The sequence below is a fragment of the Megalobrama amblycephala genome, linkage group LG4 (assembly GCF_018812025.1).
Source record: "Megalobrama amblycephala isolate DHTTF-2021 linkage group LG4, ASM1881202v1, whole genome shotgun sequence".
NCBI classification, from domain to species: domain Eukaryota; kingdom Metazoa; phylum Chordata; class Actinopteri; order Cypriniformes; family Xenocyprididae; genus Megalobrama; species Megalobrama amblycephala.
The window spans coordinates 52,198,735-52,222,234 of NC_063047.1; the positions used below are offsets into that span (position 1 = coordinate 52,198,735).

At 36.0% G+C, this 23,500-nt stretch overlaps 1 protein-coding gene across 3 annotated transcripts in view; it reads right to left on the reverse strand.

Moving 5' to 3' along the window:
• Positions 1-23,500, reverse strand: part of srek1 (splicing regulatory glutamine/lysine-rich protein 1) — a 28,550-nt gene that overhangs the window by 783 nt on the left and 4,267 nt on the right. Inside the window, exons 1-12 of one of the 3 annotated variants that reach the window (XM_048189928.1) lie at positions 13,037-13,171; positions 10,363-10,762; positions 8,485-8,615; positions 8,039-8,154; positions 7,308-7,472; positions 6,414-6,592; positions 6,151-6,281; positions 5,951-6,056; positions 4,690-4,800; positions 4,461-4,592; positions 2,308-2,379; positions 2,107-2,221 (exon numbers count right to left, since the gene is read on the reverse strand). In XM_048189928.1, coding sequence (XP_048045885.1) covers positions 2,107-2,221; positions 2,308-2,379; positions 4,461-4,592; positions 4,690-4,800; positions 5,951-6,056; positions 6,151-6,281; positions 6,414-6,592; positions 7,308-7,472; positions 8,039-8,154; positions 8,485-8,515 — 1,158 coding nt within the window. In that variant the 5' untranslated portion in view covers positions 8,516-8,615; positions 10,363-10,762; positions 13,037-13,171. Of the gene's footprint in view, positions 1-2,106; positions 2,222-2,307; positions 2,380-4,460; positions 4,593-4,689; positions 4,801-5,950; positions 6,057-6,150; positions 6,282-6,413; positions 6,593-7,307; positions 7,473-8,038; positions 8,155-8,484; positions 8,616-10,362; positions 10,763-13,036; positions 13,172-23,500 lie in introns of those variants that run through there. The other 2 variants (XM_048189926.1, XM_048189927.1) reach the window with 2 other exon arrangements.

Consider the following 23,500-nt stretch of genomic DNA (forward strand, 5'->3'; position numbering starts at 1 on the left):
AATAAAGCAAGGATGCATTAAATTGATCAAAAGTGGCAGTAAAGATTATTTGTTACAAAAAATTCCATTTCAAATAAATGCTGTTCTTTTGAACTTTCTATTTTTCAAAGAATCCTGAAAAAAATGGACCAAAATATGAAGCAGCACAAGAATTAGAACTGTTTTTTGAGTACCAAATCAGCATATCAGAATGACATCTGAAGAATCACATGACCCTGAAGGCTAGATTAATGGCTGCTAAAACATTTGCTTTGCCATCACTGGCATAAATTACATTTTATTACATAAAATAATAGAATAGAATAAAAAAACAGATTAAACAGAAAAAATACAAGTTATTTTAAATTGTAATAATATTTCATGATACAACAGTTTTTTTTTTTTTTTAAATCAACTATTAGCCAACACAAATGATTCATGCTTTAAAAGGGCTAGTTCACCCAAAAAAAGACTTTTGTTCATCTTCGGAATGCAAATGAAGATCTTTTTGATGAAATCTGAAAGCTTTCTGTCTCTGGAACCCACTGCCGCTTCAACAGACAGCTCATAAAGCCCATAAAGATCGTAAAATTAATCCATATGAATTGAGCGGTTTAGTCCAGATTTTCTGAAGAGACTCGATCGTTTTATATGATGAACAGATTTAATTTAGTCTTTTATTCACATATAAACATTGATCAGCGAACATAAACAGAAGTTCAACCAAACCTGCTTGATGCGTGAGAACCATCCTCTTGCAGAAGATCAAACTCGCTGTATAACACATTCGAACAAACCTCATTGGTTTTCGCACATCAAGCAAACATGCATGTGCTTTGTTTACCACAACTTATGTGTGAGTTGATGAATGTTCAGATGTGAATATAAGCCTAAATTCAAACTGTGCATCATATAAAGCGATCGTGTCACTTTAGAAAACGCTCTATTCATATGGATTAGTTTTACAATCTCTTTATGAACTTTTTGAAACATCAAAGTGTCAGTTGCATAGCCATCTATGGAGGGGTAGAAAGCTCTCAGATTTCATCAAAAAGATCTTCATTTGTGTTCCAAAGATGAAAGAATGTCTTACAGGTTTGGAACAACATGAGGGTGAGTAATTAATGACAGAAATTTCATTTTTGGGTGAACTAACCCTTTAAGTCATATTTATAAAAGTCACATAATGCACTTAAATCAATGCATGAAGAAATGATTATTGAAACACTACACCCCTAGGTATTACAAAATAATTTTTGATGAAAAATAATGATTTTTATATTCTGTAATTGATGCAATGAATATTCATTGTCAGACTGATTTTTTGATGTACTAAGTAATCATGTCAGAAGTGTTTTCATCAGATGGCAACAATCCTGTAAGAACGGTTTACCCTTTATCAAAAAGATTTCACATTTAGAGGAACTATAAAAGCTTTGCGGAAAAAAACAGTCATACTGATAGTTATCGGGGGCAGACAGGCATGAAAAAGTCTTTAAAAGCCAATCATTGAAAGGATCAGCTGTGATCCTCTGTTTCTTATCTATAAAAAACTAGAGCAGCACACTGCGATACAGCTGAGCTACATGTGCAAATTATTTAATCTGAATGTGCACAGTGAGCTCTTTGAGGTGCATGAGGAACAATGAGTCTTTCATCACGAGAATTCGGTTTAGAGTTTTCAAACATCACTAATATAATTGCAAGAGCATCAAAGAAAAGCAGTTAATGATCCATTGAGTTGAATCCAGAAGAAATTGAAAGTGGTGTACAGACTTATTGACATTAGCCATTCTACAATGGAGAAACCCACAACTATCTGATTACCACCACACTGTGTAACTGTTAGTTCATAAGCCTCCAGAGATTAGCTGTACCTGTTACTGACGTAGTTTCACAATGTGAACAAAGTGACTGTACTTACGTGGTGCTATTAACAAAAAATGACACAAAGATGTTCTAGGAATAGCTCTGTAAAATGTGTTAATTTAACGTTAATATTAAGGGCGTTATGTAACCTCAGGCCAACATTTTTGCATCAATCCACCAATAAATTTTTTTTTTAATGAATGAAGGTCAATGTGTGTGTAAACTGAGCTACGTGCTTAAAATAAAAATCAGACACACCAGTGAGGGTTTAGATTTGTGGTCAGAGTCCCTGCTTTTCCTCCTGGATGTTGAAATCTCCACCCTTTCCCTGCTACTGTCCCATCCTTTATCTCTCTTTTTGTCTTTCTTGCCTCTAAAAATGGACAGGAGAAATTAAGATTTTAATAATGAACATGATAATACAATAGTGTCAAAGCCAAATTGTCATACACAGTAAACCTTTTTGATGGTGATGGCGACCTGGCGCTCCGCTTTGGTGACCTGGATCGAGATCTACTTTTCTTATGCCCTCTGTGTGATAAAGAAGGGGAAGAAAATTAAGCGAATCTAAACGCACACAAAACAAAACAAAAAGTTAAAAAAAATTATACATGAATACAAAAATTGTATTAAAAGGTGCAGTAAGCAATTTCTGAGAAACACTGTTGAAAGTGGATTGGACTGAGCACCACAACACACTTGTATCCATTCAGCAGTAAGGGGCAAGTGATTTGACTGTTACATAGCATGTTCGTGGGGGCAGAGACAGATATTTAAAATTACTCATATGATGAAATAAGACTTAATAAGTTGGTAATAAGATCACCAACCAATAATCGTGTTAAAGGGATCACCCACAAATGAAAAATTCTGTCATCATTTACTCACCCTCATGTTGTTCCAAACCTGTATGAATTTCTTTCTTTTGCTGAACACAAACGTCTGTAACCAAACAGACCCAGTTGATTGCCCCCATTGACATCCATAGTATTTTTGTTCCATACTATGGAAGTCAATAGGGTCCAAAACTGTTTGGTTAGCCATATTCTTCAAAATATCTTCTTTTGTGCTCAGTAGAAGAAAGAAATTCATACAGGTTTGGAACAACTTGAGGGTTAGTAAATGATGACAGAATTTTCTTTTTGGGATGAAATATCCCTTTAATCATTTATAAAAGTCACATAATGCATTTAAATCAATGCATCAAGAAATGATTATTGAAACAATACACCCCTAGGTATTACAAAAATAATTTTTGATGAAAAATAATGATTGATTAAAGGGGTCATGAACTGAGAAATCAAAATTCCCTTGATCTTTTGACATATAAGAGATCATTGGGTTACACTTTATTTTACAGTGCCATAGTTACATTGTAATTACTCAAATAAGTACTGAGTACTATTAATTAACTACATGTACTTACTATAGAGTTACAGTTAGGGTTAGGGTTTGGTTTAGGGTTAGTTACTTGTAATTATGCATAATTTACTGTTATTACTATAGCAACATCTAGTAAGTTTCAGAACTTAAAACTTTCTTGTTAGTCTAAAAACAGCTTATATTGGAGACAATCTGCCAAAACAACAGATTGTGGAATGTGGCACTTTATTACGCAATAGTGTGGCTAAACACCACCTCCGCAAAAGAAGATCAACGCCTGCTTCTACATCACTGCCTGTTTAACCCCGCCTACTGATTCTCGCATGTAGTAGGTAAACGCAGGTCTACGCAGAAACCAAACAATAAAGATGGCTCCTAAGACAACAAGATGCTTTGCAGTGCCAAGTTGTGGAAAAACACAGTCTTTGCATTGCCTTCCATCTGATCCCAACATTAGCTTATACACTTGCTGTATTTACATCATGTTTGCATTGTTAGTTATGGTGAAAGCATTCAAGAGAGTGCAAAAGTCGTGTTGCAATGACGAGATCACTGCATTCACAAGATCGACAGATTGTCATCAGACAATGCTCATCGATGCAACCTTTCATGTGATGGGAATAGATCTACATATAATGCAATAATCAGCATTTTTCATGATTTGGTAATCTTGACAAAACGTAGTAAAAGTATTTAAGAGGGTTCCACATTCAATACTTATTTCAAATGCAAAGATGTCAGCCAATCACAGCAGTGGGAGTTTACATTGAAGTCTCACAGCAGAGATGCCCTCTATAACAGAGCATTCAAATCAGAAGGCTAAAATCATGGTAGAAAATGGCCATTTATTTCTAAATTATGACCATTTTTTTATGTAAAAATCATATTAACATCATAAATGCACCTCAGGAAACAGAGATATTCCATATCATAGAAACCAAAGCATTCAGCTGGCTAAAAACGCTTTGGTGAACTCACGGCCTAAGGACCACTTTGAAGAAGCCCAAATAAGAAAGCTCTATATTGTTCACAATTTTTGGTCACTAGTACATAATTCCCACATTTCCATTTGAGTAATTTAATCTTTTTGGTATATTTTTCTTCTAAAATCTGAAAAATATTGAGAATGAACAGGTGTTTCTTTTTTACTGGTACTGTAAATGTATTATTGCTCTCATTTCATTAGAGGATTTTTTTTTGCAGATTTAACAAGAACACTTCCTTATGACCTGCTTGTACTGCGGGAACGTCTGGAGCCAATGTAGCCTTTGGAAGGCGTCCTTCCCTTTTTGTCCCGCGACCTCTTTTCATCCCAGTCATCGCCCTTCCTAACTTTACCGTCCTTGTCCTTCCTTCGGTCCCTGTGTTTAGGAGACAACATTGATTTGAAATTTTCTTTTTTGGGGGGAAAAAACTAAATCTGAGAATAAAGTGGCCAGTGTGGTGGTGCAGATTAACCTGGAATGAGATCGACTCCGGCTGTGTTTCCTTTCTCGGGAACGAGAACGTCTCCTACGAGACCCACGCGAGTCATTGACCTTCTGCCGTGATCTCTGGGATGGGCGTCCCCTTTAAACACCATTGATAAAATAATTTATTTTCCCATTGCTACAGCAATACACAAATTATTAACATTAAAAATTAAGTGAAAATGATGTCCAATTATACAAACGTGTATGATTGTATGATTCAATTTAGCGTGTTTGTTAGTTTGACTAAGGCTGCGTTTACACAGCAAGTCTTCATGCACAGATTTGATCTTTTGACCATATCCGACTTTTTGTCCTGCCTGTTTATATTCACATTAGACACGACTGATATCCGATATCTGTTTACACTTTACTATGTGACATGACCAGAAAATAATGGTAATTTTTGTTTATTTTAGTATCGCAGTAAGATTTCATTTATTTCAATGACTTTGAAGGAATTAGAGAGAGAGAGAGAGATTGTGAGTGAATTACCTGTGTGCATCTGTATGTAACAGTGAAGCTTGTTAGTTTACTTATAAAAACAGCAAAGTTATCACCTGATTGCTAAGAAATTGCCTATAATGTAGTGCAATTTAGTGCAAGCATATACAGGCACATTTGCTTCATAATACGACATTAAAAAGCTATCTTTGTGGCCAAATGTGTCGCCCTCACCGTGTGGTGGCTTGCAATTCCAAGGGGAATCGGATATACATGTTTAGACGTAGATCTGATGTCCAGATATCAGTTATGTATCTGATGTCAGATGTGAATTAAAAAACTGATTTTTTGTGCCAGTGTTAACACAGCCTAATTATTTTAAAAGAACCTATCCAAAAGACACATTTGAGGATTCACTAATTCTCTCAATAGTGTAACCAACAGTGTTTGAACAGAATGTTATTTCTTTTCTTTATTTAAATAAATATTTGATGGCATACTGATAATTACTGCATTTAATTTATTTTAATAAAGGATATTGTTATTTTTTAAAATAAATTATATTATCTTATTATCTTAATAAATGATGTTAATGGTTATACAATTACAAACAATATTACATAATTATATATAGTTAGATATTCCTCTTACATAACTATATATAATTAGATATTCCACCTTAAAAATAGTGTAACTTGTGTAGAAAATTTAAGATTGACAGTATTTTATACTGTGAGTAGTTTATAGCTTAACAAGCTAATCAGCTTTTAACAAAACAAGTATGTTTAAGCATGTGTGTAATCTACCTGTGTCTTGACCTGGATCGCTTTTTTCGTGAGTGTGACGGGGAGCGAGAGCGAGTTCTTGACCTTCTGGAACGTCTGGATCTACTGGATGAGCGATTTTTATTTTCTGGAAGAAACAATCAAAACTATCATCAATTAAAAAGAAAAACATTTTGAGAAAGCATTACTGTGTGAGAGTGTCCAGGTTTGAGTGGGCAGACCTGGCTCAATGGCAGCAGCAATGGTTGACTGAGCCTCTCGAACTTTCTTCATGACGTCCTCCAGCTCTTTGGCCGCAGCTTGCGGCGTGAGCTCTGGAGGCTTCACTATGGCATTATTGGAATGGTTAATTCTGGAAAAAAAAAAAAAAGATGATGTTATGCTGATTACTTACTATTTAAATGCATATTACTGAATGCTAGCACACGGATGAAATAGGATGCACAATGCTGGTGAGTTGTCTTTCTCAACGGAGAAAACTCACTTGAGTGGCCTATCACCAAACATGACTCCATTAAATGTAAGTGCTCGTGCCACTGATTCCTGATCAGAAAACTCCACAAAAGCAAAACGTGTAGGCTGTGTTTCATCTCCCGCCATTCTAACAAACTTCACATCTCCCACCTGCTTGAAGAACTCGAGGAGCTGCTCTGCTGTGGTGCTCTACAGAAGAAAGACAAAACAAGTACAACATGTGCTTGAAAGACAAAAGAGAATCTTGCGTCAGTTTCAATATCAACTTTAATTACATCAAGTTCACGGCATATTAGCAAATATTCAAAAAAGCGGAAATAAAGAGCCTAACGAGAATTTAATATTGTGAATAAAGTGTTTAACGGGTATTTAACAGGCCTATAATTGAAAGTGGATGTGGTGTTCTCGCGTTGATTGGATTGGCTGGCACACCAATTTTGGCACGTGCAGCTCATATTGTTACCATGTAACCATGGCTCCTTTCCTGTATCTTGAAACACACCTTTACTGATCAGCAGGTTGAATATGATAAGGGTTAGGGGTGGGCATTAGGAATAGAGACAAGTAATGACCCAATAAGGCAGCAGCCTTTATAAAAACTGATTTTGTCAGCACTGGATGAGGCGCGACATGACAAAAGTCAACTGATGTCCTACACTATTTCCGACAGACTCCAAGCACTTTTGCCATTTCAGACACAGGGAACAAATGGATATGCAATGATTGCTTTGTCGCATCCAGTGTAGACAGCCTCTATCTGTTGCGGCGTGGACATGATGCAAGTATAAATAGCATCTAACACTATTTACACTTAGTGCAAAGAAAATACTTTCTTTTTTGCAATTTGCACTTGGGGTAAAGAGCTATTTGCCTCTGCCATAAATTCTAATTCATTATCACATACCTGTGAATTCAAATTGCCGACATACACCGTCCTCCTGATCTCGTCAATTTTAGAGGGATCAACATTACCCATGAGCGGAGGTTGCGAAGCGATTGCACTCAGAGCCGCCACGGACGTGTCCAAACTAGACTTCAGGACTCCCAGATTAGCTAAAGGAAGACTTCGCTGCCCCCAAATACGACACACGTTAGTGTCTTGACAATTGACAATTTGGAATTAAATATAGTACATCTGTGGCATGCAGTTTATGAGTATATGTGGTGATATTTTTCATCATTCAGTAAAGGCCGGAATACACTACACGATTTTTAAAATCCAAATGGATTTTAAAACACTAGGCATCATACACTTGTTGACTTAATACATGGTTGCAAGGAAAAACTGGGCTTAATACACTAAACGACTTTCAAGTCGTTCCAAAAACAACTCATGCAGAAACACGCACCTTGTTGTTAGGAGACGCATGACAAATTAAAACGAAATGCCTTCTAAAATTAGCACAAAATATCAAACATATTTGAAATCCTCCGACTGGATGGAATCACAGTTGGAAGGGAAAAAAAATTGAGTAGACGAAATTTTGCGTCAAATCGGTGAACTCCGTCTGCCCAAAATATGCAGACTTGCTATTACTTTTGGCAACTGCTCTAAACGTGCAAATCAGACTTCAAAAATCTGTGCAAAAGTTGTGTAGTGTATTCCAGCCTTAATTTGTGAGAGTGTGTTTTTACGTTCTGTAGCGTAGCGGGGCTGGGAATGGGCAGAAGTCCTCCTCCGCTCATCAGGCTGGCTACGGGTGCGGCAGGGGCCAAAAGCGAGAGCGCCTTTGCCTCTTCCGGGATTTTTCCTGAAGAACAAGAACAGTGGCATTAGAGTGGCCAATGGAGACGTCTCCAGCTGCTTCTCCTACGACCCAAGTTTCAGAGAGTCCTCCAACAGCCTAGCGCTCTAACACCCACCCTGAGCATCTCCAACCCCGACCATGAACAATCAAACAAACTGAACTAGCATAGCTACTCTCCTTTTACTATCAACACAAGACATACTGTAAACAGGATGACTGTTGCACAAAAAACAGAGAAAAGAACATTGTGATTTGTCCTTTTCTCTCTTTTAAAAAAAAAAGATCAGAACAGAACATTTAGAGAATGAGTTAACACTTTATGGTATGGGTCACCTGAACTGGAAACATTTTGGTCATGAACCATACGATATCAAGCATGGGCGCTTTTCTCCCTGGGGCGATCGTGTCGCAGTGTTGGAAAGGGTGTGCAACACAAGACAACCGTTCATGTTGGCTGCATCACACTAATAGCACATAGAACATCAGATACAGAAAAGAAGAACATTTTAAGTGTCTTTGAGAATTCCCCCCTCAAACTGTCACCCCTGAAAAGTGTTGCCTTCACAATAAAGTTAACAACAAATGTCATTTTTCCAAATAAGTTTCAGCCAGTGTTGGTACAATATATATATATATATATATATATATATATATATATATATATATATATATATATATATATATACGCATGCTCTGTGCTTACAGTGATTATAGTAGTCATCGATAAACTGACTGTTTGTATATCTGTCTGTGCTTTTAAATGAGTGAAGAACTAAATAAATAATACGTTCAGCCACTTCAGTATTACTCTAAAGTTCCCCAAAACCATGCAATGGTGTGAGCTTTTTAATAAAAACTGTTCTAATTCATTACAGTGAACTGAACAACAGTGCCTTGCAAAAATAAGTAATTCTAAACACTAATTACTAGCAGTTCTGTCATTTTACTGAATTACAGATCCTATACTGGCACTGTTAGAAAGTTTTAGGGCTGCACGCTATTGGAAAAAAAACTGACATTGCGATATTTTTATTTTTATTTTTTCACCAGATTCAAAAAGTAAAATAATTGTACAATGATTGTGGTGTTTTTTTTAGGGAAGTGTATTACAATAGCTTAGAAAATAAAAATAATTATAAAAGGCTGAAAATTACTTTTAGGGCTGTTTTTTTTTTTTTTTTTTTTTTTTTGTTTGGGAGAGAAAATACCTTGGGTACACTCTTTGAAGAATTAACTCGAACATCTTTCAATAAACAATCTTAAAATTCAAGAATGTTCTTAAATTTTACATAAGTTTAAAATCTCTTTCCATGAGTTTTCAAAGGCCATATTCCTGCTTTTTTATCTATTAAATAATAATTATTATGATTTTAGTGATGACTATTAATAATAATAAATAAGAATTAAGATTTATTTATTAATTATTTATTTAATATTAATTAAGAGTATTACAAAATTAAGAAATATATTGCAATAATGCTATAATCAGAGTATTTCATAAAATAAAACTTCTCAATACTTTTCATAAAAATTTACTAAAAATGTTATAGTACATCTGTAAAACTACAATTCTAATATTTAAATCTTAATTTCTTCATTTTTTGAATGTTAAACCATCGGGCTTCAAACCATCGAGCTGCACGTGTAAATAAACAGTGTTGTGCTTCACTCTGAAATCCATAGCACGTTATTTGATTTATTTAAATCGCAACCTTTGCCATTTGATATTCGCACTAAGCCATATTGTGATGTCAATTTTATTTCAATATATCATGCAGCCCTAGAAAATATGCATATGTTTCGTTTCAACTTAAAAACTGAAGCTTATTTTTCTTTTGGCAGGACAGCAATGCCAAAAATGAGGTGAAATGACCAACTAAAGACGAAAATTTAATGCTGTCATTGATGCAAAAAAAGTATTTTAGGAATAATAAGAATAACTAAGTATTTAAGAATATTTTCTTGGCATATCTCACAATTCATTTTATGCTTTGAAATACGAAGAAAAATGTGTATTTCAGTAAGCATAATTCAGTAAAAACAGAAAGTTGATGTCTGACTACTTTTGTGAGGCACTGTGTGGTTATATTGATGAAAAAGTATATTATTTTGCAAAGTAAAACCCTGAGCAGATCAGTGGAGAGGAGCGAGAGAAAGAGAGAGAGGAGGAGATCTTAATGCATTAGACATCAGTAACAGCTGCCCTTGTACCGTTCAAACTTCCCTCCAATATTGGGCGTCAAGTCAACCTGGACAGCTTTCAAAGACAGGCAAAGGGTGCAACTGTGGGATTGGGGACGAGGGACAAGGGGACAGGAAAAGAAAAAAAAGAAAAAAAGAAAAAAGAAAAACAACACAATGAATATGCAACTCTTCTAAGAGGCAAAAAAGGGACAACATGAGAGAGAAATTAAAAAAAAGGAAATGAAAATAAAATAAAATAAAATAAAATAAAAAGAGACAAGGTGTCCATCTCGGAAGGTTCAGCGGCTACGCTCCTGGTCACATTCCCCCCTTGAAGGCAGCGTGGGCCCCGGCGGGTATAGTGGCTTGGAAAACAAAGCCTTGAGTCAGGCTAGTGTAGTAGTGTAGCCTGGGTCACTCTAGTCATCTGATATGCACACATAATCAACACAGAAAAAACATACAGAAACCAAATTAATCAACGTAGTAAGCCATCCAAAACCAAGTCACGAGGACAAGCATTTCAGGCAAGAGGGAAGCTCTCTTAGATACCATATTTTTTCATAAATACGGATGTTTACAGTGAAAGAAACAAGTGGTTAGCCAGTGGTTGCAGAGTAGACTTGAGAAAACCTCACCCTTTCACCTCATACCCTGTCTACTCAACTTACGAATGCTTGTTGCATAATCTACTCTTTGCATGACAAGGGTACAAAAATGGGGCTTGAAACTACTTAAAATGAAGTGATTGAAACTAGACACTTAACCATCTACTTCAGGAGGGGAAACTAAATGTTTTATTTTCTATTTATTTTGTATGCGGTTGTGGCACATGTCTGGATACAGTTTAAAACTTTGATTTGTGTTATTTTGTATTGTATTGTATTGTAAAAATGTAAGTAAATAAAATGTATACAAATACTAAATTACACCATCACACAATTGTGGCCAGCTAGTTTTGATCTGTAGTTATAATATAAATGTAAATGAATATATAATACTCTTAAAAATATATAAATACATAATATACTTCCCATTAATTAAATGTGTTTATTTATCATTAGTAACAAGACTGAAGAATTAACTAATATAGGCAACAATTTGACTAAAACTTGTGTACAGACATTTGATGTGCATTTTATGCCATTTTTATGTTAGATAACATCCAATACATCTCACTCAACAGAATAAAGGCTTTGTGCCATTATAGTGTAAAAAAAAATTGAGGGACAAAAATTTAAAAGGGTTAAAAAATTAAAAAGGGACACCAATCTGTACCCTATTAATTGAACGTGACAGAGCTCCTGTGAGCTAAACCACTGGAAACCCACCTCCCAGAATGCTTTAAATGTCTCCCTATTGAACACACTTAAGAAGCTGAATCAGGTTTTAATTAGCAAGACATCTAAAATATTCTGGTAGGTTGGTCCCTAGTACTGGAGTTGAGAAACATTGAGCTAAAGCAGCTAATGTTTTAGCAAACGAAACCTCTCACAATTCACATATAGCAAGCAACTCAATTTCAAAATTCAAAGCTATATTCACCAGGCAAGCAAGTCTAGACAATTAATAATAGCTTCAAACAATTAAGCAGTTAGCTATCATTATTTTTATGAATGCATACTTCTAAACCAAGGGCCACTAAAAGGAAGGGGTGTAACAATTCACTCTTAACAGTGAATAATCACTATAATAATAATCTCTTTTTTTTTTTTCAAATTTTTTCAAAGTTACAGAATTAACAAAACCATGAAATTCAAAAAAAAAGAAAAAAAAAAAAGAAAAGTTTGTCAAAACTGTTTGTCAAAATGTTTGGTAAAATGCAATGAATTATTAGTCACACACAAAAGACTAGGAGTGTTACTTAAAAGAAATAATCAAATATGTTCATTAAAAATGTAAATAAATACATTTTCAAACTGCCAAAAAATACACATATTTTAAACAATTTGTTCTTTCCAGACATTTCAAGTCATGGTGTGTCTTTTACTGTCAACTGACTGGATTTATTAGTTGATTTATTGTGATATTAACATTCAAAAGTTTGGGGTCTGCAAGGTTTTTTTTTTTTCCTCAAAAGAAATAAACAATTTATTCAGCATTGATGCATTAAATTGATTAAAAAAATTACAGTCAAGATTTTACACCGTTAAAATATTTTCAAAAGAAAGAATATATTTTTTTTCCAGCAAAAATGCATTGAATTGATAAAAAAATAAATTATATATATAAATATATATATATATATATATATATATATATATATATATATGTTCTCTTGAATTTTCTATTCAAATAATCATAAAAAAAACTATTATGTTAAACCCCTATTTAAAAGGCAAAAAAACAAAGTTTAACAAAACACTGAAAGCATGTTTACAAGTCCTGATGCTGTTACAAAACACAATGTATGATCTTAATCACTCCATCATTTCCACATCCTTCAGCTCAACTGATAAACAAAGCTGGTGTCACTTCACCCACCTCCACTGAACTCACAAAATAAAACAGAGCTGATAGCAGTGATACCTCAGCACATAGACTCATGGTTATCATACAAATCTGGGACACAGAAACACACAAAATAATGTCAGGAAGCCAATTATGGTTTGTTCTTCTCAAAAGTTTGATTTGCAGTCAGATATTCAGTGTCATTCTATAATCAGGCACACAAATGTAACACGCATGCAATCATACTAACCTTCAGCGCAGGGCACAACAATCAAAGCTCTGTCAATAAAAACAGTGTTGGTTAAATGTTGTGCCACACCAACACTGGAAGGCTCTCGATACTTTATGTAACAAACTTTGGATGAAAAGGAAAGAGGTGCATTGCTGAAAGAGAAGAAAAACAAGTGATTTAATTTCATATTTTTGTTGAATAAAATGTTGCAAATGTTCTTCTGGTCAGTTATGAAAAGGAAGATATAATCTTTGTAAAGTCAGCAGCACTGTGTCTGTAAGGCTAAACTTGAAGGGTTAGTTCACCCAAAAATGAAAATTCTGTCATCATTTACTCACCCTTATGTTGTTCCAAACCTGTATGACTTTCTTTCTTCTGTCGAAATAAATGGAAGATATTTTGTAGATTGCAGGAATGGAAGTATGGAAGTCAATGGCTACCATTGTTTGGTTACCAACATTCTTCAAAATATCTTTTGTTGTTCAAAAAAAAAAAAAAAAAAAAAACTCATACAGGTTTGAAACAACATAAGGGTGAGCAATTGATGACAGAATATTAATTTTTGGGTGAACTATCCCTTTAAGTACAGTTAAGATGCTATACAAAACAGTGCTGTAATAAATTAAAGGTCCCGTTCTTCGTGATCCCATGTTTCAAACTTTAGTTAGTGTGTAATGTTGTTGCTAGAGTATAAATAAAATCTGTAAAATTTTAAAGCTCAAAGTTCAATGCCAAGCGAGATACTTTATTTAACAGAAGTCGCCTACATCGAACGGCCAGTTTGGACTACATCCCTCTACTTCCTTCTTTAATGACGTCACTAAAACAGTTTTTTGACTAACCTCCGCCCACAGGAATACACAAGAGTTGCGTTTGTAGAGTGTGTTTGTCGCCATGTCGTCGAAACGCTGTTATTTTCATCCCGCAGTCCAATCACCGGGTCTGATTCCGGCTCAAATTGATAGGGTAAAATTAAAGACATGTTTACAATAACACTGAGCGCGTGCATCTCCACGTTATGGTAAGAGGCGTGACCTTTCCGGGCAAGATGCACTAAGCTGCAGTCGAATCACAACACAGGAACCGCTGGCACAATCAGAACTCATTACGTATTTCTGAAGGAGGGACTTCATAGAACAAGGAAGTCATCAGCCCGTTTTTATGACAGTGGAAACAGCGGTATACAGATAAGTAAATTATGTGAAAAATACTGTGTTTTTTTACACGCGAAACATGAACACATGTTATATTGCACACTATAAATACAATCAAAGCTTCAAAAAACCACGAAAAACGGGACCTTTAATGTAGAGGATTTCCTCTGTGGTTCAGTTGACATCCAAAGGAACTAAAACTACTCTAAAACTACTTTTTTAGTGTTTTCAAGTTTCAGTTTACTTTTTAGTACATGTATGCAGTATTACATGAGTGTAGCTGTTATCAGCACGTGCAGATATCCAGAACATCATGATTGTGAGAGTGGTTTTGAATGAATAGAAAATCCCTTCACAATGTTATAATCAGTTTAGTTTTTACAATTATGCTAAAGGGTTCTTTTTTTTATTTTTAATGAAAGAATATACATTTCTCTGTTTTAAGTTTACAACATTAACCCTATTCAAAAGTCTGTCAATTCACCTTTTAGAACTTAATCTGTTCTGTACACACACAGTTCAGCAATTTACGGGAATGACAACCACATTTTACAACCAAATTAACTAAAAAAATTCAGGAAGCAACAACAGCATTTACAAAAATTTTACACAGTGTGTACGGAAAGTAGGGCTGCAACAACTAATCAATAAAATGGATAATAATCGATTACGAAAATCATCGACAACAAATGTGATTATCAATTAGTCGCATCTACTCATCGTGCACGGAGAACTTCCTCCAGTCGCGTTAAATTACAGCACTGAATAATGTATTTCTATGGACAAAATGCATATAAAAATAGTGGAGGAAACAGAGTGAGCTGCTGCAGGAAAGGTACGTGATCCAAGTTGCCCAATACATGAGAATTCTTTATTTTAAGCTTCAAGCTAATGCAATAGCATAACGCTTTCCCTGTCAGGTGTTTTGACAGATGCGTGTGCTGTTTATTGTGTGATATGTTTCCTCAGCGTAAAACTTTCATTTTCATGGTTATATCCTTCTGTAGGTGGATATAAGTGTATATCTGTAACTATCTTATCTTCTGTGTCATTCTGATATGCTGTTTATGTTCAGAGCTTCCAGGTTCTACGTCAGAACGCCAGCTCAGTATTGGTTCAGTATTCTCGTCGCTTCATAAAATTAAGGTTGAACCACTGCAGTCACGTCGACTTTTTTAAAGATGTCTTTACTGCCTTTCTGGACCTTGAAAGTGGTAGTTAAATTGCTGTCTATGGAGGAGTCAGACAACTCTCAGATTATCAAAAATATCTTTGTGTTCTGAAAATGAACAAAGATCTTACGGGTGTGGAACGACATGAGGGTGAGAAATTAATGACAGAATTTTTAAGTGAAATAACCCTTTAAACTGTCCTTTTGCTTTATAGCTCTTTCGCAAATCGCATATACACCGATCAGACAACATTATGACTACCTTCCTAATATCAGGGGTGCAAACTCATCAGGGGTGAAAACAAAAACATGAGAAAAGGTACACACACATACACACAAACAAAAACTTTTTAATTATGTTGTGGTTATGATAGTAAAGCTGCATTCGTTGGCAAAATAATGTTATACAAGCTGTGTTTGGATTAAATTACGCTAGCAAACGTTAGATTTAAATCAAAAACAAAAGTCGGCCACGTCAGGCTAATTATAAGTTCCAAGCTTGACATATAACTGAAATACTGAAAGTTTATCATAACATTTATTAGATTACTGAAATATTGAAAGCTTATCATAACATTTATTTAACAGATGCCATAAGGATTTTATGATATAAACATTTTTGATACCATAGAAATTTCTTTATTCTTGTCTAAATAAACAAATAAATAAAAAAAACTACTAGCCTAAATAAATAAAACTCAAGCTCACTGAAGACAAGTAAACAGTTAGTTAAGAATAAAAAACTAATTACAAGCAATAGGACAAAAAAAAAACTACATGAGAACAAATAAATAAATGTTATAAGCATTGTATAAATTAATCAAATGTATAAAAACACAGTATAGTCATCATTGTGTAAATTAAATATTTACTCTTATTAAAGTTAAGTTGTTGTTTGATTAATATGAATGACAGACAGCAGAAAAATTAGATAAAGCTGTCGCTTTAAGAGCTGCCCGGGTCCATTATACTATAACAAGTGCGTTTAAATTACTATGTTTATGAGGACACTTGCAAAGATGGGCATTTTGACACATACACAATACGCATATGTATATTTAACCGTTCAAAGCACCAAATATAGGCGCTCTGTGAGTAGCGGATGTGTCTGCGTCTCTCAGACAGCACTCAGAAACAATTTCTCGTGCATATGGAGAAATTAGTTGCCTTTCGCTGCTGACTGTGTTTGAAAGGCTTAAAATCACTTGTTTTAAACAGCAATGCTTAAAAACGCATGCAAATGATACGTTTTTGTGACCACGCAACACAGCAGCCTCACGTGAATGAGTAACTTAAGAAGGTGTGAAGTCTGTTGATCCACCGTGACTCTGCCCTGCAACCCCCCTCCCCATACACACACTTTCAAAAGCTCATCAGATCTAGACTAATCACAATGACCTACTTTGGATCGAAAACGGTGAATTTCGCCGAAAGGTGACAAGTTTGCACCCCTGTAATACTGCGTTGGTCCCCCTTTTGCTGCCAAAACAGCCCTGACCCATCAAGGCATGGACTCTACTAGACCCCTGAAGGTGTGCTGTGGTATGTTAGCGTCCAATCCTTTAAGTCCTGTAAGTTGCGAGATCTTCATGGATAAGACTTGTTTGTTCAGCACATCCCACAGATGCTCGATTGGATTGAAATCTGGGAAATTTGGAGGCCAAGTCAACACCTCAAACTCGTTGTGCTCCTCAAACCATTCCTGAACCATTTTTGCTTTGTGGCAGGGCACATTATCCTGCTGAAAGAGGCCACAGCCACCAGGGAATACCGTTTCCATGAACATAGCAACACTGCAAGAATGCACTCAGTAAAGCAGACTTCCGAGCATGAACAAAAGATGATGCCTCTGTTGATGGTGATTTGGTTCAAACTGCAAACATTACGAGTCTATAGTCACTGTGATATTACTTTGGACAAAAATAGCAGATACCAAACATGCGGTACACCAAAGCATTGCTATGGTTACCATGGTGTCAATCATCGGAAGTGAGTCATGTTCTGTACACAAAGAATGATAATTTAGGGCATTCACTGCCATATTTATATGTGGTTGTCACTCCTGAACTTTAGTGCTGCACACTTTTTCAGCAGCTTTGGCTCCGGAAGTATTTTACCCATAAAGATTTTGGGGGAAAAGTCTATGTTTAAGAGTTATAAGCAATGAACCAAACCAACCTGCTATGAAGTGAATCATAACTTTACATTCTTTGTTTTAAAAAAAAAAAAAAAAAGTATTTTGAAAATAAAAAAAGACAAAAGTATTTTTTAAGATTTTGTAATTAGACAGTTCACAAAAAATGAAAATTCTGTCATCATTTACTCACCCTTATGTCATTCCAAATCCGCAAGACTTTCGTTCATCTTCAGAACACAAATAATATAAACATTCATTAACGTGCATATTAGATATTGTAAACGGAAGTTCAATCATGCTTGCTTGATGTGCAAACCACTGAGGTTCATTCTTGTGCGTTATGCAACACATTTGAGCTTCCGCAAGAGCCAATGAGGTTTGTTCCCACAAGTCAAGCAAGTATGGTGGATTAACTTTTTGAAGCGTCAAAGTGGTAGTTGTGTGGACTGTCAATGGAGGGACAGAAATTGCTCAGATTTCATTAAAAATATCTTTGTTTGTGTACCAAAGATGAATGAAAGTCTTACAGGTTCGAAATGACATGGAGATGAACAATAGACAGGGGTGCAAACTCATCAGGGGTGAAAAAGGTGACAATGCCCCACACCCACATGAAAACCTTTTAAATTATGTTGTGGTTATGATAGTAAAGCTGCATTCGTTGGCAAAATAGTAATATTAGCAGTGTTATACAAACTGTGTTTGGAATAAAAAATTCTGTTAGCAAACATTAGATATGGTGAAAATAACACCAACAACTTTAAATCAAAACAAAAGTCAGCCACATCAGGCTAATTAACAGTTCCAAGCTTGACACATAACTGAAATTTTGGCCATGTTCACATACGGTTGGGATTGACAACCGTATTTACTTAAAGGGGCTCTATGTAAGATTTTTACATTAATAAAGCATAAAAATACCCCAATATGTTTGCAGATATTTAGGAAACATGCTACGTTCACCCACTTGTTTCTCAGAAAAACAATGCTACAGCCAGATATTCTACTTTGAAAATGTGCGTTCCGTGTTGGAATGCCTGTCTTTGTTTTGGTCTGTGCGAAACCTCGTGCTGCCAGTTTATCCAATAGTATTTCGACATCACAGGTTGCCAGTTGGCGGAAAACATAGCATATTGTAGCCATGGAAACCAACAAACAAACTGGGTCAGAGAACTCGCTCTCTTCTCTGTCACGGTGAAATGACACACCCGCGTGGGCGCCTCCTCTCTCTCACTCGTCTCATACGCTCCGGTTAAGTAGTGCTTGTATTGCTCATAATTTTAGTCATTCCCGCAGGTCTCGTGCTCACACCGAAAGTGCACGCACTACTGATCTATAAGTGAAGCGTACAAGCCATGCTCAGTCTCAAACAGAGACAGAAGTCAAACAGACTCACAAGTACCAAAGTAAGCACCTTCCTGCGCTTAAACTGTCAGATACATACAAAAGTATGTCAAAACCAGCGGCACAGGCAATCTTGGAGAGTATACAGATAAACAGTCAGTTTTGAATCGTTAAATAGCTAAGAAAGTGAACCCATGTCGTGTGTAACATTATTGGGTCCGTTGAACACCGTTCATAAACTCTTAAAGGGACAGCAGTCCAATATTCCTGCTGCTGTCTGTCATGTTAATCAAAGAACAAAAGACAAAGAAAATCACTTTCTGCTCTTGACTGAATACGTTTCATAACTTTAATGGTAAGAATTATCTACAATAAAGACTACAGAAATTAAGGTAACCAATGTAAAATAACACTGAGGGCCCTATTTTAACGATCTAAACGCAAAGTGTAAAGCGCAAGGCGCAGGTGCACTCAGGGCGTGTCCAAATCCACTTTTGCTATTTTAACGACGGAAAAACGGTCCATGCACCGGGGCGCATTTTTGAAATGGGTTGTCCCTATTCTCTTAATGAGTATTGGCGGTAACGTTCAATAAACCAATCAGAGTGTCATCTCCCATTCCCTTTAAGAGCGAGATGCGCTCGCGCCATGGCGGATTGCTATCTACACGGCGGAATTTGTTGGCGGAAAAGCTGAACGCTTTTCAAGCGAAGAAACCGATTTGCTCGTGTGCGAAGTTAAACGTTTAGTTAGAAGTTAAACGAAATTACATTTTTATATTTATGTAGCCTACACAATAATATTCTTTTACACTGTAATCCTTTTGTTTTTAATATTTGCCATGTTTGTGTGATGCGCATCCCTGTGTGTAATAAGCAAAGTCAACGCGCACTGTGTGCCCAGAGGCGCAGTTTCTACCAACGCACCCTAACAAAAAAATATTGCGCCATTGACTTTAGACTTTAGACCAGGTTTGAGTTGGTCTATGGCGCAGTCTATTTTCAGCTCCTTAAAATAGCAATGCGCCGGCAATGCACCTGAACACACCTCTTTTTTAGACCAGCACGCCCGTGGGCGCACTAACTGGCGCAAATGCATTTACTAATTTAAGGACGTGGCGCTGAACGGGAAAACGCGAACGGCGCCGAACGCAAACTAGCAAACACACTTGCGCTGCGCCTTGCGTCGCATTGCGCCGGGTGTATTATAGGGCCCTGAATGTTCTTACCTGAATAAAAAAACCAGTTAACCCGAAAAACTTAGTTTCATAGCTCTCTTTATTCTATTGCATTTATTTGAGCCGTTTATATTTTATTACTTACTTTTACTTGTTTTTTTTTTTGTTTTTGTTTTTTTGTTTTTAATGGAAAATAAAACTCTGCATTGAAGAAAAGCATTTGTTTTGTATATGTTGTCAATTATAGTTCTTAGAAAGAAAAATCACACCGATCACACTAATAAAAAAAAAATCTGAATCGGCCAAGAAAATTGCAATTGGTGCATCTCTACTAAAAAGCCTCTGAATCCATCTAAATATCTCTATGAACAACAGCATATCAAAACCATAGACTGTAAAAAAATGTAGACGTAGCGTCCGTGACGTCACCCATAGAGTTCTGAACAGCAGTTTTGACGCGTAAATGAGGCCGCGGCCATCTTAGCTGCGCGTCACCGCACGTCACTCCCGAATAACTGAAAATGGGCAAAGAGGCGGGGAGGTGGTTTGAGCTGATATGACTGGTTGCTGAAACCACGCCCGCCTAGCTCGACACGACCATGTTAGCAGCAAAGGAGCTATCTATCTATCTAAGATACGATCTAAAATATTAATGAAGATAAGTTTTATCATCAGAACGTTCTAAAGGTTTACTGTCAATCTACGGTGTTTTTTAAGATATAGATCCTCCAACACCAGTAGTGTTGGTTGTGCAAATAACAACATGGAAAATCAAATGGGACTTCATACCTTTATAATGAAATAGAGATCGCGAGATGAATCCAATCCGTGGCACTTGGGTAAAATATGAGTGTCCATTGCAAAACAAAAAAACATGTCACATTTCTTCTGAATGATCTGCTCCCTGTCATCGTTCTTCAAGAAAGGATGCAATCTGAACAGCCTTTATGTTGTAAAACTGTATACGATCGTATCTAACAAACAAATGAGCCTGTGTCCAAAGTATATTTTTTTCAAAATAGTGCAGCAGTTTTAGTTATAATATCCAAGCAGTGCTGTCGGATTTTGATATCCTCCCGCCATTGTCATTGTAGTAAATCTCACAACCAAAACTTTCAGCCAATGCCACGATCCAACAACGTGTGTTCTCTTCCGCATGCATGCACAACTACACAGACACACATCAGTCTCGAATATTATGCAGCAAGCCATATTTTATAATTGTATAAAATAATCGAGCACAAATACGGCTGAGATGCCAAATTCAGCGGCAGCTGAGGTAACATGACGGCTCACAGACAGCAGCGCAATCTACCTGTCAATCAAGTGACGCCCTTAATTATGCAGAACTTTAAGGCTTAATATGATTTAAACGGATAAGTTATAAAAAAAATTCACCCCCCTCAGAGTTGTCATGAAGGGCAAAAATAGCAGTATAGACCAAAACCACAATTTGAACCAACTTGTAAACATGTTTTTCTGCTATAAACTTGGCCAATTTAACATGGGACTCTATGAGATTCTGCTCTCTTTTGGAGCCTGTCCCTAGCGGCCAGTCGATGAATCGCAGTTTAAGTTACTTCCGTATTGGCTTCACGAGAGAAAGGGGGAGGTTGCCGCTTGATCAAAACAGATAAATCAACTCATCAGCTTACAGTGTTTAAAGTCTCCTCAGCTTTCATTGTCAATTGCACTCCCTATTGTTGCTGGCAACCATATGCTGTAAAAGCTGGCAACCCGCGTCTTTGAACGAGGGGGCGGGACAAACAATATTTTGAATTTGGACTGCAGTACCTATTTTTAACACTGGGTGTCATTCCTACATAGAATGTGGTTGTGAGTCCTGAAAATTCAGTTATAGAATGCGGTTGTCACTCCCGTAAATAACCGTACTGCGTGTGAATGCAACCGTATTAAGGACTCAAATACAGGACTGACAACCTTATTCTGCTGCTGTGTGAACGTGGCCTTTGATTGAAAGTTTATCACAACATTTATTTAACAGATGCCATAATATTTTATGATATAAACATTTCTGATACCATAGAAATTTCAGTAAAACTTTAACTAATGTTTAACTAATGAACCTTATTGTAGTGTATTAACTAACATGAACTAGCCATGAGCAATGCATTTGTTACTGTATTGAAATGAAAATACAGTTGTTCATTGTTTGTTCATGTTAGTTCACAGGGTAGGGTTGCACCAGCCGTTCGTAAGGTCTTTCTTAAATTGGAACGTAAAGTCAACACTAGTGGCTTAGTAACTACTAGCTAGTTTGCAACTAAGTCTGTACTTTATTCGCTTGCACCATTTGTTCTTAAGGCAGAACGTAGCTAGTAGATCGTAAGGTCTCCGTAAAGTAATGTGTAGTCGCATATGACGTTTACCCTCAGTGATCCTTCAAATATGTGAACAGAAGTTGTTGAAATGCCATGAATTTCAGTTTATCCTTCATTCTGACTTATTTTGCCTCACGTAGCTAGTTACAGTAAAAATAAGTTTCCATTATATACAATAGCCTACTTAATCATGAATATGTTTTTATAAGTAAGTAGCTGTTTAAGACAGGTTCGTGTTGAAGAGAGGCTAAGTAATATTTTCACATAAAGTTCTCTCTCTTAAAATGTAAGCGAGTGTAAAATATGTCAGCAGCATCATATATGTCTAAAGAATGAAGTCTGTCAGGTAAAACAAGAGCTTATTGATGCATGTCAGTCAGTCAATTTTATTCCAACTGTTACTCCTGATAGGAGGCTTCCATAAATATTTAGTGTATACATAGAGTTATGCTTCAACTAAGTTTAATGGTGCAATGCAAAAATATTTAGTAGTGTGTAAGTTATAACTTAGTGCCCATTTACGTCAAAACTAGGTTACGTTGTCACTTACACACAGCTGGTGCAACCGGTCCCAGGGCATTAACTAATGTTAACAAGATTTTAATTATGTATTAGTAAATGTTTAAATTAACATAGATTAATAAATGCTCTGTAAGTGCAGTTCATTATTAGTTCATGTTAATTAATGTAGTTAACTAATGTTAACTAATGAATCTTATTTTAAAGTGCTACCGAAATGTCATTATTCTTGTCATCAATGTCAATATCACAAAAAACTACTAGCCTAAATAAATAAAAACTCAAGCTCACTGAAGACAAGTAAACAGTTAAAGAATAAGAAACTAATTTCAAGCTATAGGACAAAAAAAAAAAAAAAAAAAAAACATGAAAACAAATAAATAATAAATGTTCAAGGTCAGTAAAGCACCAAATATAACTCAAGCGCTCTGTGAGCAGTGGATGTGTCTGCAGCTCTCAGACAGCACTCAGTCTCTAGCACATATGGAGAAATGAGTTGTCTTTCGCTGCTGACTGCAATTCAAAGGCTTAAAATCACTTGTTTTAACTGCAATGCTTAAAAACGCATGCAAATTATGAGTTTTCGTGACCACGCAGCACAGCAACCTCACGTGAATGAGTAACTTAAGAAGGCGCAA